The sequence below is a fragment of the Lampris incognitus genome, chromosome 11, assembly GCF_029633865.1.
Source record: "Lampris incognitus isolate fLamInc1 chromosome 11, fLamInc1.hap2, whole genome shotgun sequence".
Classification (NCBI taxonomy): Eukaryota; Metazoa; Chordata; class Actinopteri; order Lampriformes; family Lampridae; genus Lampris; species Lampris incognitus.
The window spans coordinates 26,747,709-26,764,672 of NC_079221.1; the positions used below are offsets into that span (position 1 = coordinate 26,747,709).

Here is a 16,964-nt window from a genome sequence, read left to right on the forward strand (position 1 = left end):
ATGTTTTCTATGCAAAAATGGAGTCCTCCTGGGTCTATGGAGCCCACTTTGGCTCAAAAAGTGACGGCTGGTGCGATCAGAAACTGACATACCTTCACCTTGGAGTTCGGCGTGTATCTCTATGGCAGTTATCCTTGGTTCTTTTTCTACCATTCACTCTATCCTTCTGTTCAGTCTGGGTTCGATTTTCCTCTTGGGCCGCACCCAGGGAGGTTGGCTACATTTCGATGGACTTAAATGTCTTAATGATATTTGCAACTGTTGTCACAGGAACATCAAACTGCTTGGAGATGGTCTTGTAGCCTTTACCATGCTTGTTTATTATTTTCTTTCTGATCTCCTCAGACAACTCTCTCCTTTGTGTTCTCTTGTCCATGTTCAGTGTGGTGCACACAACGATACCAAACAGCACAGTGATGACTTTTCTCCATTTAAATAGGCCGAATGATTGATTACAAGATTGGAGACGTGTGATACTAATTAAAGAAACTAATTAGTTTGAAATATCACTATAATCCAATTATTTATCTTTTCTAAGGGGTACCAACAAATTTGCCCTGGCCATTTTAAAATATCTTTGTAGAATAAGCAATAATTAATTTATTTTCACAGCTTCTTTGCATTATTCTACCAAAGGCATGCAAGCATACATGACAAAAATAGCTTTTAGTTTCTTTACTTTTCAGGAGGAAAGAAGGATTATTTCAATGAGCTGTAAGGGTACCAACAAATTTTAGCACATCTGTATATGAATAACATATTTAGTTTACTAATTATGGCAAACATTTAGTGAAGGGCTACTGTATTTCATGTTACTGTATATATTGTGTATAACTATATATTGTGCATTACTGTATTATATTATATATTACTGTATTGTATTTGTGGCATGGTGGTACAGTGGTTAGCGCTGTCACCTCATAGCAAGAAGGTCCTGGGTTCGAACCCCGGGTTGTCCAACCTTGGGGGTCATCCAACCTTGGGGGTCATCCAGGTCGTCCTCTGTGTGGAGTTTGCATATTCTCCCTGTGTCTGCAGTGGGTTTTCTCTGGGTGCTCCAGTTTCCGCCGCCATCAAAAAGACAGGCGTGTTACACCTGTCTGTCTTTCCATGCCCCCTGACTGAGGCATGAAAAGACTAACTGGAGTTGGTCCCCGGGTGCGGCACGGCGGCTGCCCACTGCTCTTAGCTACACAGCGAGGATGGGTTAAACGCAGAGAGGAATTTCCCCACGGGGATCATTAAAGTATATATATAAAGAATTGTCAGTTTATGGAATACATTGCTGACACACACACACTCACAGTGGCATTTAACTTGTGTAGCTTAGCCCACTAAACCTTCTCCCATTGTCTACTGCTTGTGTTGTGGCAGAGTGGTAAGCTGCAGATCTTTGAACTGGCCTCAGGAAGCCTCCTAGAGACAGTGGATGCCCACAATGGAGCCCTGTGGTCGCTCTGTCTGGCCCCAGACCAGGTACAGCCCAACATTTAGCTGGCTGGCTGTTGGCTAGTCTGTCATTCAGGTTTTAGATCTGCTAAAGCAGTCTGTTTTTTTTCTGTCTTTATTTTAACCTGTCTGCTTCCAAAAATTGATGCCTTTTTAAAATGTATGATTTCAACAGTTGTTATTTTAGTTTCTCGAAAGTAGATTCCTGTGCCATTTTGTGTTTTGCGTGTGTGTGTGTGTGTGTGTGTGTGTGTGTGTGTGTGTTTGTGTGTGACTGCGTGTTTGTTTGTGTGTGTGGTGCCTGTAGAGGAGTATTGTGACGGGAGGTGCAGACAAGACAGTCAAGTTCTGGGACTTTGAGCTGGTCAGGGATCAGGAGGCTGGGCAGAAGTAAGTCATCACCATTTTCCAAATGTTTAAATATATAGCCCAATGACTGCTGGGATAGGCTCCAGCATCCTGCGACCCTACCTAGGATAAGCGGCTTGGATAATGGATGGATGGATGGATGTTTAATTATAATCCATTGCATGTAATAATGTGAACTTTAGTTTAGTCTGTTTAAATAGGAGTCTTATGTTAAAAATACCTATTAAATGGATTCTATTTTCTCACTATAATAACACAATAATATAATCTATAAAGCCCTGTGATGGCCTGGCAGCCTGTCCAGGGTGTCTCCCCACCTGCCTCCCAGTGACTGCTGGAATAGGCTCCAGCATCCCCATGACCCTGAGAGCAGGATAAGCAGTTCAGATAATGGATGGACAAACTTATAAATAATATAATATTTATACAATTTTATGTAATATAATAAATAATATAATCCCTAGTGTAAGAGTCTGAATACTTCACACTTTTGGGGTAAAGAATACATCTCTAACTTGCATGTCCCACAGTCTTATCTGAATATGAGGTTTTTTTTAATGATAATAACCTGACACATAATAGTCAATAGCAGTCAACTTGGTAATAGGTTCTAGGGAAAATAGTATAGGTAGGTTTGTGCTATTCATTATAATGTAAATTGGAATATAGTTTTGTAAAGATCTTATGTGACGACATAATAAAAGGTAATAGTAATATTTTACTTGTGGTGAAATTATTAATCAGTTGATTTTTTGTGTGTGTGTGTGTGCGTGTGTGCGTGTGTGCGTACGTGTGCGTGTGCATGCGTGTGTGTGTTTTATAGGAAGCTAACTTTGAAACACACACGCACCCTGCAGCTGGAAGAAGACGTCCTGTGTGTGAAGTTCTCTCCCAACCATCGGCTCCTGGCGGTCTCCCTGCTAGACTGCACCGTCAAAGTCTTCTACACAGACACGCTGAAGGTACACGGACACGGTCACTAAGACTTCAGTAGCATTCACAGTATTGAGATTACTTGCTTTTCCTGGTACATCAGCGTGAGAGATGGAATCCTGTAGTGAGTTCTATTACTTGATTAGCTTCACTTTACAGCCACGAAGGGGAGGTTTTGCAAGGAGAGGAGACGAGTTAAAGGGGGGGGGGGCGGTTTTTTAAACTAGGGATGCAATGATACCTCTTTTTTCACACCATGTACAAGTATTTATATTTGGGTACTTGTCGATACCGAGTACCAATATGAGTACTTAGTAATACCATTACACTGTATGTTTCAATGACTTTCAAAACATGTTTAATTTTCATCGTATGTTCCTCACTTTCTGACTGTAACAAATTAAATACACAACATGATGCTGTTGCTGACATTTTAACCTTCTCACCGTGACCCCATTTTAACATTCGACTTTGTGTTTTCCTGAACAAACAGGACACTGACTGTGTTGTGTGTGGTTGGGTGCCAGCTGTGTTTTCTGAGGGATTTTTCAAGGCGATTTCTGCGTGCATATTGAGTTTTGCCAAGTGATAATGCAGTTGGTTATGCAGGGTTTGAAAGGTAGGCTATATTAAGTACTGAATTAATTAACTAGCTCATTTAAACTACAGGATCATGGATACACAGTGATTTGATTGATTTATTTTAATGTGCAATGAAAAAACCCACAAGGTTGCATTGCTGCATCGCATTGCCTCTGGTACAATGAAGTATTTATTTAATCGTTTTTAAACAGATCATACTCAGTTTTTACAGTTCTGTGTAGTTTATACCCGTTGAAGCAGAAGTGAAGCAGAAAACACGGCTGGCATGCAACCACCGGCAACACAGTCACAGTATAGCAGTGTAAGGGCGGCATGGCTCAGGACGTAGAGCGGGTTGTCTAGTAATCGGAAGGTCGCTGGTTCGATCCCCGGCTCCTGCGGAGAGCATGTTGAAATGTCCTTGAGCAAGACGCTGAACCCTTAACTGCTGCTGATGAGCAGGTTGGCACCTTGCATGGCATCCTCCGCCATCAGTGTATGAATTTGTGTGTGAATGGGTGGATGGGTAAACGCCTGACATTCACCCTTTCACTGCTTTGAGTGGTTGGTAGACTAGAAAAGCTCTATATAAATGCAGTCCATTTACCATTTATAAAAGACCCGCTCCGCCCTGCTTACATGACACGCCGCATCCGTGCCTCAGCTGTCTGCACTCATCCACATTACACACGCTTGTAACTCTGTGAGTTCTCGCTCCATTCCGACAAATTACACATTGAAATGTTCATCTGCTTCTCGGCTGTCTCTCTGCGTCATCTAACTGGCTCCATCTCCTACTCTTTCCGTCCAAATGGCAAAAAAAGCACCACTCACTTTTCACAATTTCACCAGGAATCGTCTAACTGGGTATTGGGTATATTGGAGTAGTTTTACGAGTACACGAGGACAGCATCGGGCCAATACTGGTATCACTATCAATGCATCCCTATTTTAAACCTTAAAGCTACAATTCTGAAGATAATTGTTTTTGTTAAACTCACTAAGGTGATTTTGGCATTGGTGTTTGATGGCTTTAAATTCCAGAAATGCACTCAAAATCAAACAGTCATATTGTGCCAGCACCTTTCACACCCTGACCAAAAATGATAGTTAAATCTTGGTTTTAGGTGTTGATGTTTTAGTATCTGTTTGTAAATATCTTTTACGAGCTTGGTCTCTCATATCTGCTTGTTAGCAACAACTTTTCTTCTTCAAAATTGACTGCTATTTCATTTACTGCTATTTCACTGCCATTTCTTTGGCATTTGGCTGCTGTGGTGAGGATATAAAAGTCTTACACGTCATATCATCAAAGAAGACATTTGCTTGTATTTAATTTTCAGGGTTAAAGCTTGAAGGTAATTAAAGCCTGCAAAAGTGGGTGCAAGTCAGGATAAAGAAGGTCGTCTTGTTGCTCCATATGCAAATAACATTTACTATCTGATGGACACTTGTATTAAAGTATATTTTCAGGACTTTAACGTATTTTTAAATGTGCACATTCACACTCATACTAACTTAATGTGCTATTTGGTACATGATGCTGATTTTATTAAGATACAGACAGACTGAAATCAAATTTCCCACAACTACATTGAATGATCTGACTATAAGAATTGCCTGCCTAATATTGAAGTGTACCACCCTTTCTTTTATAAATACTTCATATAGGTCTAAAACACTCTGAACTCCCTTAGACAAGGTTTCCTTTCAATACTGAAGTAAATTTAAGTGGGGAAATTATGAAATAATGACATCCTCACATGATTTTACTTGTAAAATCTGTTTAATTTAGCGAGTGAGGGATTCTGATGTATTACATAACTTCTAATGAGGGACATTTCTCTCTCTCTCTCACTCTCACTCTTTTTCAGTTCTTCCTGTCCCTGTATGGACACAAACTGCCTGTACTTTGCCTGGACATCTCACACGTAAGTACTGCTCAACCTGACAAACAACTATCAGGTACTTCTAAGACTATTTGTTTATGGCTAAAATGATCCTTATTATCATAACTGGTGTGATAACACTTAATAATTCAGATTAAGATGATGAAAATTTGATAGTTTGAAGAAATTTTTTGTTTTACTGGTGTTGCATATTGTAAGAACAGATATTTCTTTATTGTTCTGAACTGCATCATACATTTCTAAAAGAAATAAAAACATCCCAAATCTCTTTGTAGTTTTAGATTTTTCTGATGTCGTCTTTTTTAAAAAAAAATTTCCCCCCTTTTTCTCCCCAATTGTATCCGGCCAATTCCCCCACTCTTTCGAGCCATCCCAGTCATTCCTCCACCCCCTCTGACGATCCGGGGAGGGCTGCAGACTATCACATGCCTGATGTTTTCACCAGGGGGACGTAGCACGTGGGAGGATCACGCTATTCCCCCCAGTTCCCCGTCTCCCCCGAACAGGTGCCCCGACTGACCAGAGGAGGCGCTAGTGCAGCGACCGACACACATACCCACATCTGGCTTCCCACCCGCAGACACGGCTAGTTGTGTCTGTAGGGACGCCTGACCAAGCAGGAGGTAACATGGGGATTCGAACCAGCCATCCCCGTGTTTGTAGGCAATGGAATAGACCGCCATGCTACCCAGATGCCCCTCATTTCCAGTCCTGACTCTTGTCGTTATTTTTTTATTTTCTATCTGATTTGAAATAGTTTATTATTAAGGAGCAGGGCCCACCCCCACTGCCCCTCTGATCAGAAGGCACTTGGTTTAGATCAGTGGTTTTAATTCCAACCAGACCTCCCAACAGGTGATTTCACTGTTTAGCCCTTCTCTTCTGTTTGCTAATGCTAATCAATGAAATCAGCTGGTGTGGAGTCTGTCTTGATTGAAAACCTGCATACTCTTGGCCCTCCATGGCATATGGTTGAGTACCACTGATTTAGATGATGGAGGAATCATGTAAGAATGCCCCCTTAGCCTTGGGAGGTACACTTGGCACAGGCGGCCGGGAAGAGAACCTGGGGACGAATCCAAGACACGCTTTGAATTACACCACAAAGCAGTTCCCTCATCCCACACAGACTCTGAATTTGTGTTTCTTTTACCCCACCAGGATAGCTCCCTGATAGTGACTGGCTCTGCCGACAGAAACGTGAAGATCTGGGGCCTAGACTTTGGTGACTGTCACCGCTCCATGTTTGCTCATGATGACAGGTAAGTACTGTACAGTCTCAAAGCACACTGACCAAAAAGAATCCACCAGCATGTGCTTGCTGTAACATTAACAGCATTAGGATGATATCATTCTGTAGACTCTGGCCACCTGGTCTGGAGTTTCCAGTTATGACTTCATCTGCTGTAGTCAGGAACCCTGATGATCCATGTCTTTGTTAAACGACTCCGACCAGTGACTTCACAACAGCTGCTCTTTCATGTCTTCGCTTCTCATTTGTTTTCCCCCCGGCTGTTTGGCTGTCCCCCCCCCCCACACACACACACACTTTGTCTCTAACTTTATCTTTTTATCCATCTTACTTTTTTGTCATTCTATCTTCCTGTCTTTGTCTATAATTTATTTATCTATTTTCTTTCCTGTAATTTTTGCTGTCCTCAGTGTCATGTTCCTCCAGTTTGTCCCCAAAACCCATCTGTTCTTTACGGCGGGGAAGGATAAGAAGATCAAGCAGTGGGATGCTGACAAGTTCGAACACATCCAGACACTAGAGGTGACTGACTTGCGCTCTCTCTCTCTCTCTCCATCCTCTCATTTTCAGTCTCTCTCATCACTGGTTTCAATTTTACTAGCCTGCATATATTCTGCTATCACATATCTCTCAGAAATTTTGGCCAACATTTCCCCTATGAAAGGCTTAGCCCTGAGACTGAAAAGGGAGTAAAATGGGAGAAAGTATGGGCATCCGGGTGGTGTGGCGGTCTATTCTGTTGCCTATCAACACGAGGATCACCGGTTCGAATCCCTGTCTTAACTCCGGCTTGGTCGGGCATCCCTACAGACACATTTGGCCGTGTCTGTGGGTGGGAAGCCGGATGTGGGTATGTGTCCTATCGCTGCACTAGTGCCTGCGCTGGTCGGTTGGGGCGCCTGTTCAGGGGGGAGGGGGAACTGGGGGGAATAGCGTGATCCTCCCATGCGCTATGTCCCCTTGATGAAACTCCTCACTGTCAGGTGAAAAGAAGTGGATGGCGACTCCACATGTATCAGCGGAAGCATGTGGTAGTCTGCAGCCCTCCCCAGATCGGTAGAGGGGGTGGAGCAGTGACCGGGACAGCTCAGAAGAGTGGGGTAATTGGCCGGATACAATTAGGGAGAAAAAGAGGGAAAAAAATCCAAAAAAAAAAAGTGGGGGCCAGTATCACATTGTTATCTTTGACATGGCAAAGTCTCCCTGTGCTAGTATGTATTATATTCATCTGTACAATGAGTATGGTTTGTTTCACTCTAAAGCAAATTCCCTACCAGTGGAAAAATTATTAAAACAAATCCATACATTTCTTCCCTCTCATTGATGGCATTCTGGAACAGTAGTTTGAACTAAAACAGGATCATAGATGTGTTGAAGGCTAACCCAGTCTTTTCTTCTCTTGGTTGAAGGGCCATCACAGGGAGGTGTGGTGTCTGGCCATCAGCCCCAGTGGGGACCACATCGTCTCCTCATCCCACGACAAGTCCCTGCGTCTATGGGAGAGAACCAGGGAGCCCATCATCCTGGAGGAGGAGAGGGAGATGGTAGGCTCAACCAATCATTTTTATCCTTTGATGGCTCTCAGTCTGATTTATCTGTTCTTCCGTGCTTTCATAACAGTTAGTTTGTTGGTACTCATTTTATACTGTCCTTTTTTGGAAAGTGCTATTAAAATAGCTTTTATGATTATTGTGATGATTGATGGTTATACTATATGTACGTATGTGCTAGCTGACAGTCTTTCTCTGCATTGGTTTGCAACTGAAAAACCAGTTAATACCGGAGGTTTCTACAATTTTTTGAATGAAAATCGTCAATTTTAAACTTCTGCTCTTTATTTGTAAGTGTTGGTATTTTGTTATTGATATCTTGCGGCTTTCCTTTGTTGCCCATCAAAGAACTGAGAGACGAATGAAATTTGCTTAACCGAAGTTTAACCAAATCTATTTAAAGTCTGTAGAACAGAAAACTTTTTTTTCTCATCTTTCCACCATCTTTTTCCCCCTCAGGAGAGAGAAGCAGAGTTTGAAGAGAGCATGGCCAAAGGAGATGAGCCTGTGGTAGGTGCACTTTCTGAAAAACCCTTTTTACTTCATTAACGCCTTGGGAGAAAATGCTCCCTCTTGGAAATACGATGCATACCAACTTAAAGATCACATTTATTCTGTCGTCTGCCTTATTGAAGCTCACTTGCTTAATGATAAAAAAAAAACTGAAAACCTGTTTTTTTTCCTAGATGCTGTAAACTGATTACAAAGGATGTTGAGGCCAAGTCAATAGACACAAATCGTCTATTCTGTTGTTAGATAAGACTTAAGCTTGAAACACCTTGTCCTGTTCGCCTTCTCAAGATTTTTAAAGGTTTATAAGATTAGTTTGGAGTTTGGCTGCATGTTTTTCCTTTGTACATTGTTGTATGTCATCTGTCTTTGCCAATTGTCTTAATGTTACTTTCTGTTTCATTTCTCCCTTTGAAAATAGATTATTAATCTAAAAGGCATAAATGAGATAGATTGTTAGGTGAGTAGGTAGTTGGACAGATTTTTAGATTTGTTTGTAGACAGGAAGAAGGTAGATGGACAGATTGCATTGCTTGGTAGGTATGTAGATAGGTGTCTATGCATGCTCAATAATCCAGGTAAGAGAATCACAGAAAATCACAGGTAAGAAAATCACAGAAACAAGTGAAGTGAGGAATGCCTCAAGTGAAGGAGTTCAAGTATCTCGGGGTCTTGTTCATGAGTGAGGGTAGGATGGAGCGGGAGATTGACAAGCGGATTGGTGCAGCATCAGCAGTAATGCAGACAATTTACCAGACCGCTGTGGTGAAGAGGGAGCTGAGCCAGAAGGCGAAGCTCTCAATTTACCAGTCAGTCTTCGTTCCAACCCTCACCTATGGTCATGAGCTTTGGGTAGTGACCGAATGGGGGAGATCATGGATACAAGCGGCTGAAACAAGTTTCCTCCGTAGGATGTCTGGGCTCAGCCTTAGAGATAGGGTGAGGAGCTCGGACATCCAGAGGGAGCTCGGAGTAGAGCCGCTGCTCCTTCACGTCGAAAGGAGCCAGTTGAAGTGGTTTGGGCATCTGATTAAGATGCCTCCTGGGCGCCTTCCTTTGGAGGTTTTCCAGGCACGTCCAACTGGGGGAAGACCCCGGGGTAGATCCAGAACTCACTGGAGGGACTACATGTCCAATCTTGCCTGGGAACGCCTTGGGATCCCCCAGGAGGAGCTGGAGGGCGTTGCTGGGGAGAAGGACGCCTGGAGTGCCCTACTTAGCTTGCTGCCACTGTGACCCTACCCCAGAGAAGCGGCTGAAGATGAGAAGCATTTATTGAGACTGAAAAGTTTCATATGTAGATAGATATATTGATACTGAAGGTCATATAGAAGTAAGACACCAGTTCACTGAAAACTGCAGAGGTTGGGGATGTATGTCTGAGGGTGGTGTAATCTGTGGGTCACTTCCACAGGTCCCTGGAGAGACTCAAGGAGAGGCAGCGCCAGCTGGCAAGAAAACTGTTGAGACGGTCAAAGCTGTAAGTGGGGTTCACCTTTTCATATTTACCCAGAATATGTGACTGTGCTTGCAAATTTTTGTTATGGTTTTGGGTTTTGTTTTATTATGTTTTTATTACAAATTGGGGTAGGTTTTACCACCTTTTTGAACTTCACACAAGGTGTCAATCCCAAAGACCTTAATGCTGCTGTCATGTGGGAGCCTCATAACTCGGTTTACTGTGTTTTATAAGAGTTATCCGTCATTTTATTTTATGTTGCTCATGAAATTTGAGGTTCGCATGAGTGTGCTACGTCTTAAGCAAGTTTCATAACCCTTGCTTTATAATTTTAAGAGTGCAGGTGTCACTGTGTTGTCCAATGAGGGTATTTTTCCCCTTGTGAGTGTTAACATTTTGGAGACACAAGGTTTCCATCCAACAGCAGTGTTATGTGAAACTGGCTTTCAAATACTTTCCCCGTGATTTGCAGAACATGACGTCATTCATCAATGTGCTGTCGTATGTAGCAAACCAAGCCCATCTGGCAACCTTGCTGATTAAATCAATGCTGAATGTTATATGCATAAGATATTTAACTCTGGTCTGCGTACAGTGTAAAGGTGTGTGTGTGTGTGTGTGTGTGCGTGCGTGCGCGTGTATTCAGATTGAACCTCCCTGACAATTTTGAATGTTTTTGTTTTTCTATGAAGGCAGAACAAATCATGGAGGCTCTGGAGCTCTACCGAGAGGAAAACAGGAAGATGGAAGAGCACAAATACGCTTGTGAGAATGCAGGCAAACAGGTAGAGAGGCACACGGTGTACAATGGCCTTAAACAATAACTCAATTAATCAACCAAACTTTATTCATATTGTACATTTCATACATGAAAATGCAATAGGCTTTATATGAGAGGAAGGTAAACGTAAGACAGAAAAATGAGAAAAAGTGAAGCTTTTAACTAACTGCACCTATGACCTATTACAGTTTTATGCAAATATTTGGTTATCCCTGTTCCAATTACATGTTTTGCTAGTCTCTTAAAGGAAAAGAAATTAACTCAACCTCAGCAGGGTAGAAAAATAAAATATGAAATGTCTGTACATTTTAACGCACAATTCTTATCCATTAGTTGGATATAACAGATTGAAAAAAATACAACAGTAAATGTGGCATGTCTGTTAGTAGTTAGACAAGGCACGTTTAGCAGCAATTACAGCTTCCAAACATATGACTTAAGCCATATAAAGAAAACTGCAGAATTAGTCCTATTATCACAGGATGTTATGCTTACTCCATTTTTGAACCATGCTCTTTTTGTGTCACTGTGTTTGCAGTTACCTCCACCCAAACCCAACCCCATCCTTGTATTTGGGAATGTTTCAGTAAGTAAAACTGCATAAGGTAGAATATTGTGCTGGTTAGGAATGAACATTTTGCTAAGATTTCCTCCAATTATTAAACATTTTAGTCACTGTTACACCATCTGTCTCTCTACTTTACAGCCATCTCGCTATGTTTTAGACGTCATAAAGAAGGTCAGGTCCAGGTAAGAAGAAAGTCCATTTTGTTACTGACCATGTTGTAATGTTGTACATGCCCATGTACACTATATGAACAAAAGTATTGGGACACACCTCTTAATCACTGAATTCAGGTGTTTCATTCAGAACCATTGCCACAGGTATATAAAATCAAGCAGCTAGCCATGCAGTCTGCATTTACAAACATTTGTGAAAGACTGAGTCATTCTAAAGAGCTCAGTGAATTCAATTATGGTACTGTCATAGGATGCCACCTTTGCAATAAGTCAGTTTGTGAAATTTCTCCCCTGCTAGATATTCCACGGTCAACTGTAAGTGGTATTATTGAAAAGTGGAAGCGTTTAGGAACAACAGCAACTCAGCCACGAAGTGGCAGATCATGTAAAGTCACACAGCGGGGTCAACGAGTGCTGAGGTGCATAGTGCGTAAATGTCGCCAACGCTCTGTTGACTCAATAACTGCAGAGTTCCAAACTTCCTCTGGGATTAACATCAGCACAAAAACTGTGCATCGGGAGCTTCATGGAATGGGTTTCCATGGCCGAGCAGCTGCATGCAAGCCTTACATCACCAAGCACAATGCCAAGTGTCGGATGGGGTGGTGTAAAGTTGCCACTGGACTCTGGAGCAGTGGAAACGTGTTCTGTGGAGTGACAAATCACGCTTCTCTGTCTGGCAGTCTGATGGACGAATCTGGGTTTGGCAAATGCCAGGAGAACATTACCTGCCTGGCTGCATTGATGGTATGGGATTGTTTTTCAGGGGTTGGGCTAGGCCCCTTAGTTCCAGTGAAGGGAAATCTTAATGCTTCAGTATACCAAAACATTTTGGACAATTCTATGCTTCCAACTTTGTGGGAACAGTTTGGGGAGGGCCCTTTTCTGTTCCAGCATCACTGTGCCCCGGCGCACAAAGCAAGGTCCATTAAGACATGGTTGGGTGAGTTTGGTGTGGAAGAACTTGACTGGCCCACACAGAGTGCTGACCTCAACCCCGTTGAACACCTTTGGGATGAACTAGAACGGAGATTGCAAGCCAGGTCTTCTTGTCCAACATCAGTGCCTGACCTCACAAAGGCTCTTCTGGATGAATGGGCAAATATTCCCACAGACACACTCCAAAATCTTGTGGAAAGCCTTGCCAGAAGAGTGGAAGCTGTTATAGCTGCAAAGGGGGACCAACTCCATATTAATGCCTATGGATTTAGAATGGGGTGTCATAAAAGCTCCTGTAGGTGTGATGGCCAGGTGTCCCAATACTTTTGTACATATATTGTATTTCTCTGCCCCAAATATATTCTGTTGTTGTTTTTATTTTAGCTTTGTGTATCCTATCTGATCATCAGTAGGGTAAAACTAATCTGTCTCACGATGATCTAAACCGAGCATAACAAAACAATAAATTCAATGTAAGCATCACTAGAAACTTTATTTGGATGCTAGATGGAAGAGGAGGATGGGTATGCTGGTGATAGAAGTCATTATAGCATGTATGACATTGTCTCACGTACAATGCTGTGTGTCTCATATGCAATTAGCCTACTTAGACAAGTCTTTCTAGGTTTAAATACTTATGGCCCATAGAATAATCAGTAGATAGGAAATAAGCACCCTTCTTCCATAAATTCAGCATAACTTGCTGGAGGACCTGATGACACTTGTTGCAGCGCGGCAGATACCGACACATCAGTGAGCTGATGGAGATGATGTGGTGACAGACTGGCAGTTGAATAAAATCATGTGGCTAATAAACTGCTTTTGTAGTTGGAAGAAGACATCTCAAGATAAAGTTATATGTGGCAATATTTTCATGATTCCATAGCTAGTCATATTCAATTGATTAGCTAGGAGAACTATAGAGCAGAAATAACCAGCCAATTATTTCTTTTCTACAACCAAATAATTCTTCTGTTGGCATTTGTCCGCATTGGCTGGCTCACGTTTATCATCGTGACTAACCCTGAAGTACTTCCAAACATGCAGAGGCAGTTCCCTTTTTTTAATAGTCCTGTAACGTTATCCCCACTGGCAGTCACCATCTTTCTCAGCTCAGCTGCCTGTTCCACCAGTGGAGACTGACCTCTGGTGGCCTGTGCTGTGCACTACAACACATCGCCTCAATACAGCATCTCCTACCAGTTTAATAGAAAGAGGAGTGTCTATTTTTGACGGTATTGAAAATCATACCTTTGGGTTTTCTAAATATCCTGGTACACCGTAATACCTTGATACCGCCCAAGCCCACTTGAAGTCAATGTCTTCTTTTAATTGAATGTTTGGAGAAGTGTCTCTTAGACTTTGAGTCTGGACCAAAATGAGCCGTCTGTGTCTTTCTTGTGGGTTCCCATATGTCCTGTGCTGTACACTTTTTTTTTCGGGATTTGTCCCCCTTTTTCTCCCCAATTGTACCCGGCCAATTACCCCATTCTTCCGAGCTGTCCCGGTTGTTGCTCCACCCCCTCTGCCGATCCGGGGAGGGCTGCAGACTACCACATGCCTCCTCCGATACATGTGGAGTTGCCAGCCGCTTCTTTTCACCTGACAGTGAGGAGTTTTGCCAGGGGGATGTAACACATGGGAGGATCACGCTATTCCCCCAGTCCTCCCCCTCCGAACAGGCACCCCAACCGACCAGAGGAGGCGCTAGTGCAGCAACCAGGACACACACCCACATCCAGCTTCCCACCTGTAGACACGGCCAATTGTGTCTGTAGGGACGCTCGACCAAGCCAGAGGTAACACGGGGATTCGAACCAGTGATCCCCATGTTGGTAGGCAATGGAATAGACCGCTACACTACCCTGATGCCCCCTGTGCTGTATACTTGAGTCAGTTTCACATTATTCCCTTCATCCAGCCCCACTTTATTCATTGACTTGAACTGCTCAATGATCTCAAATCCATATTGCGATATGATTTGATATATTTAATTTTTCTATGGGTTGGAATGGGCAAACTCTCTGTCCTGGTTAGCAACGACAGAAGAGGAACCAAGTATGCACACATCCAGAAAATATTAAGGTGCAAGGCAAAAATGGCAAAACTAGAATGAAGGAGTAAGGTCTGCACAATAAATTGCTCTCAATAGCTATTTTATTCAGCAGCGTTTCAGTCAGTTGGCCTGAGGAAGCTCTAACTGATCGAAACATTGCCAAATAAAAGAGCTTTTGGGAGAAATTCAGTGTGCAGACCTTACTCCTTCACTCTGGTTACCAACAATAACATCTTATCGCCAATACTAGAAACTCTAATAAAGTGGTTAGCATATTTGTGTTTAGAAACCCTTAAGCCATGCTTTGAGAAGGTGGGATTTAATGGGGATATCACTGCTGGCCAAGGATCAAATCCCATCAGGATGCAACCTTGTCTAGTTTACTGCAGATTTGTTAGAAACGTCAATTGCTTAGCTTTAGTATAACTCTATCCCAGATATTACTGGCTAGCCATATTTTTTAATGTATGTGAACATTCAGTGGTGTGTGTGTGTGTGTTTGTGTTTGTTTGTTTGTTTCAGTGAGCTGGAGGTATCTTTGCTGGTGCTGCCATTCCCTTACATCCCTGAGCTGCTGACACTCTTTAACAGCTACATCCAGCAGGGCCTGGAGGTGGAGCTAGTCTGCCGCTGCCTCTTCTTCCTGCTAAGGTATGCACAAAATCTGTCTGTCTGTCTCTTTCTCTCTATTGTAGCTATAGCTGCAGTGCCGCTGAAGTTAAGAAGACATGCGGTATTATTTGACTTACAAATCTGTAGGTTTTTGCCTCCTTTTATCCAGAGGCTGTAGTGAATGTAAGTGAACATCTAGATCCACAAACCCACTATTTAATCCTCTGTTTAGATGCTGTCTTCCCTCAATCGTTTCTGTTTCTGCAGGATACATTTTGGCCAAATCACCAGTAACCAGATGCTGCTTTCTGTCATAGACGAGCTGAGGACCAACACCGTCTCAAAAGTGCGCGAAATAAGAGTAAGTAGCAACCAGAAACCACATTTAAACTATAGAGAAAAGCTGTTTTTGTGAAAGAGTTTTTATCTGTGTGATACATTTCAGACTTGCATCTTTCCTCTGCACTTGTAAAGATTTGATCACATAAAGATGTGATCAGAGTTTGTTACCTGCTGGAAAGAGGCCATAATCTATGAAAATAACAAGTCAGTGTTAATTGCAAACCCCTTAATAAGTTTTAGAAAAAAAGGAAAATGTAGCTATCTTGTGTCTGAAAAGTTTCTAGCTGTGTAAACCAGACTGATATCACAAGTCAGTCACTCTAATCTTTGGTGAGATTGAGTCCTACCTCCCTCTCATTGGGAGATTTAAAAAATGGCAGGTCCATTAAAACATTAAATGGTCCAGTCAAGGCTTTGGAGAGTGATCTAAAGCAGCTACGTAGTTGAGACGCAGTGCAGCAGAATTGTAAACACACTGTCATCAGCTCACAAATCTGGGCTGGCTCACGAGGCTGTTTAAGTTCCTTCAAATCTAATCTGTCGCCTGAAATGCCTTTCCCCTAATTGTGTTTCAGGACCTGTTTGGCTTCAATGGTGCAGGCCTCCAGTTTCTCCAGCGAGAGATTGAGAGCAAGGAAGACGTGATGTTCTTTGCAGATGCCACCGGCCGCCTGGAGGAAAAGACCAGGAAGAGGAGGAAGAGGGAACGCACCATCCTCACCATCACCTAATCAATGGCAGATTTGGCAGACTGTTTTTCCTATCGATATCCTGGCTTATCAGCGTGAGCTGTTTTCACTGGGGTGGGCCGGGGGGATGAATTTTTTTTTTTTTTACATGAACTGCTGAAAGATTGTGATATAATGAAACTGTTTGTATTAAATGACACGCTTTATTTACTACTAAACAGCATCTGTGTTACTCCTGCCGAATCACCCCCTCACACACACCACCCCAACGCTGCTACCTTACAGGCAGCTTTTGCAATGAGTACCGTAAATCCCCTGCTGCAAAAGCACAGAGATGTGAAAATGTGCATGTGATGTGTATGTGTGTGTACACAGGCACGTCTCTCCACAGCTGGGGAGCTTCAGATAACATACATGGCTATTCTGTGAAACCCTGTTGACTTACACATACATTTCATGCTTTAGCGGCATTACAACTCCCTCACCACAATGTCCCCGTCTTCCCACACACAGGACGGTGGCTGGATATGTATGATTTAGGCCAGTTTCTCTGGAGCTTCCTATTCAGTAGGCTTAAAGAGAGACGTTTGGGACTGGATCCGGGCTGATCTGGGTTGAAGTCAGTTGCTGTAGATGAGAAAGGTTTGTCAAGAGACCACCAGGGCACCAGGTCAGGACCTCACCATATCACAGACCTGTCTGAGGAGGGGGATGTTCAGTCAGCTCCCCTGCTCCCTGTTTACCTTACCGCTATCATTCAATACTTAAATTAGGGAGATTTTAGCTTGAC

General features: G+C 42.7%; 1 protein-coding gene across 1 annotated transcript in view; it reads left to right on the plus strand.

The window, feature by feature from the left end:
• wdr3 (WD repeat domain 3) overlaps positions 1-16,373 on the plus strand; it is a 33,448-nt gene extending 17,075 nt beyond the window's left edge. Inside the window, exons 13-27 of the mRNA XM_056289555.1 lie at positions 1,375-1,476; positions 1,757-1,839; positions 2,642-2,780; positions 5,208-5,264; positions 6,405-6,505; positions 6,906-7,017; positions 7,905-8,039; positions 8,505-8,555; positions 9,970-10,035; positions 10,707-10,799; positions 11,334-11,381; positions 11,502-11,545; positions 15,054-15,182; positions 15,411-15,504; positions 16,061-16,373. Coding sequence (XP_056145530.1) covers positions 1,375-1,476; positions 1,757-1,839; positions 2,642-2,780; positions 5,208-5,264; positions 6,405-6,505; positions 6,906-7,017; positions 7,905-8,039; positions 8,505-8,555; positions 9,970-10,035; positions 10,707-10,799; positions 11,334-11,381; positions 11,502-11,545; positions 15,054-15,182; positions 15,411-15,504; positions 16,061-16,216 — 1,410 coding nt within the window. The 3' untranslated portion in view covers positions 16,217-16,373. The remainder of the gene's footprint in view (positions 1-1,374; positions 1,477-1,756; positions 1,840-2,641; positions 2,781-5,207; positions 5,265-6,404; positions 6,506-6,905; positions 7,018-7,904; positions 8,040-8,504; positions 8,556-9,969; positions 10,036-10,706; positions 10,800-11,333; positions 11,382-11,501; positions 11,546-15,053; positions 15,183-15,410; positions 15,505-16,060) is intronic.
• The last annotated feature ends 591 nt before the right edge of the window (positions 16,374-16,964 follow it).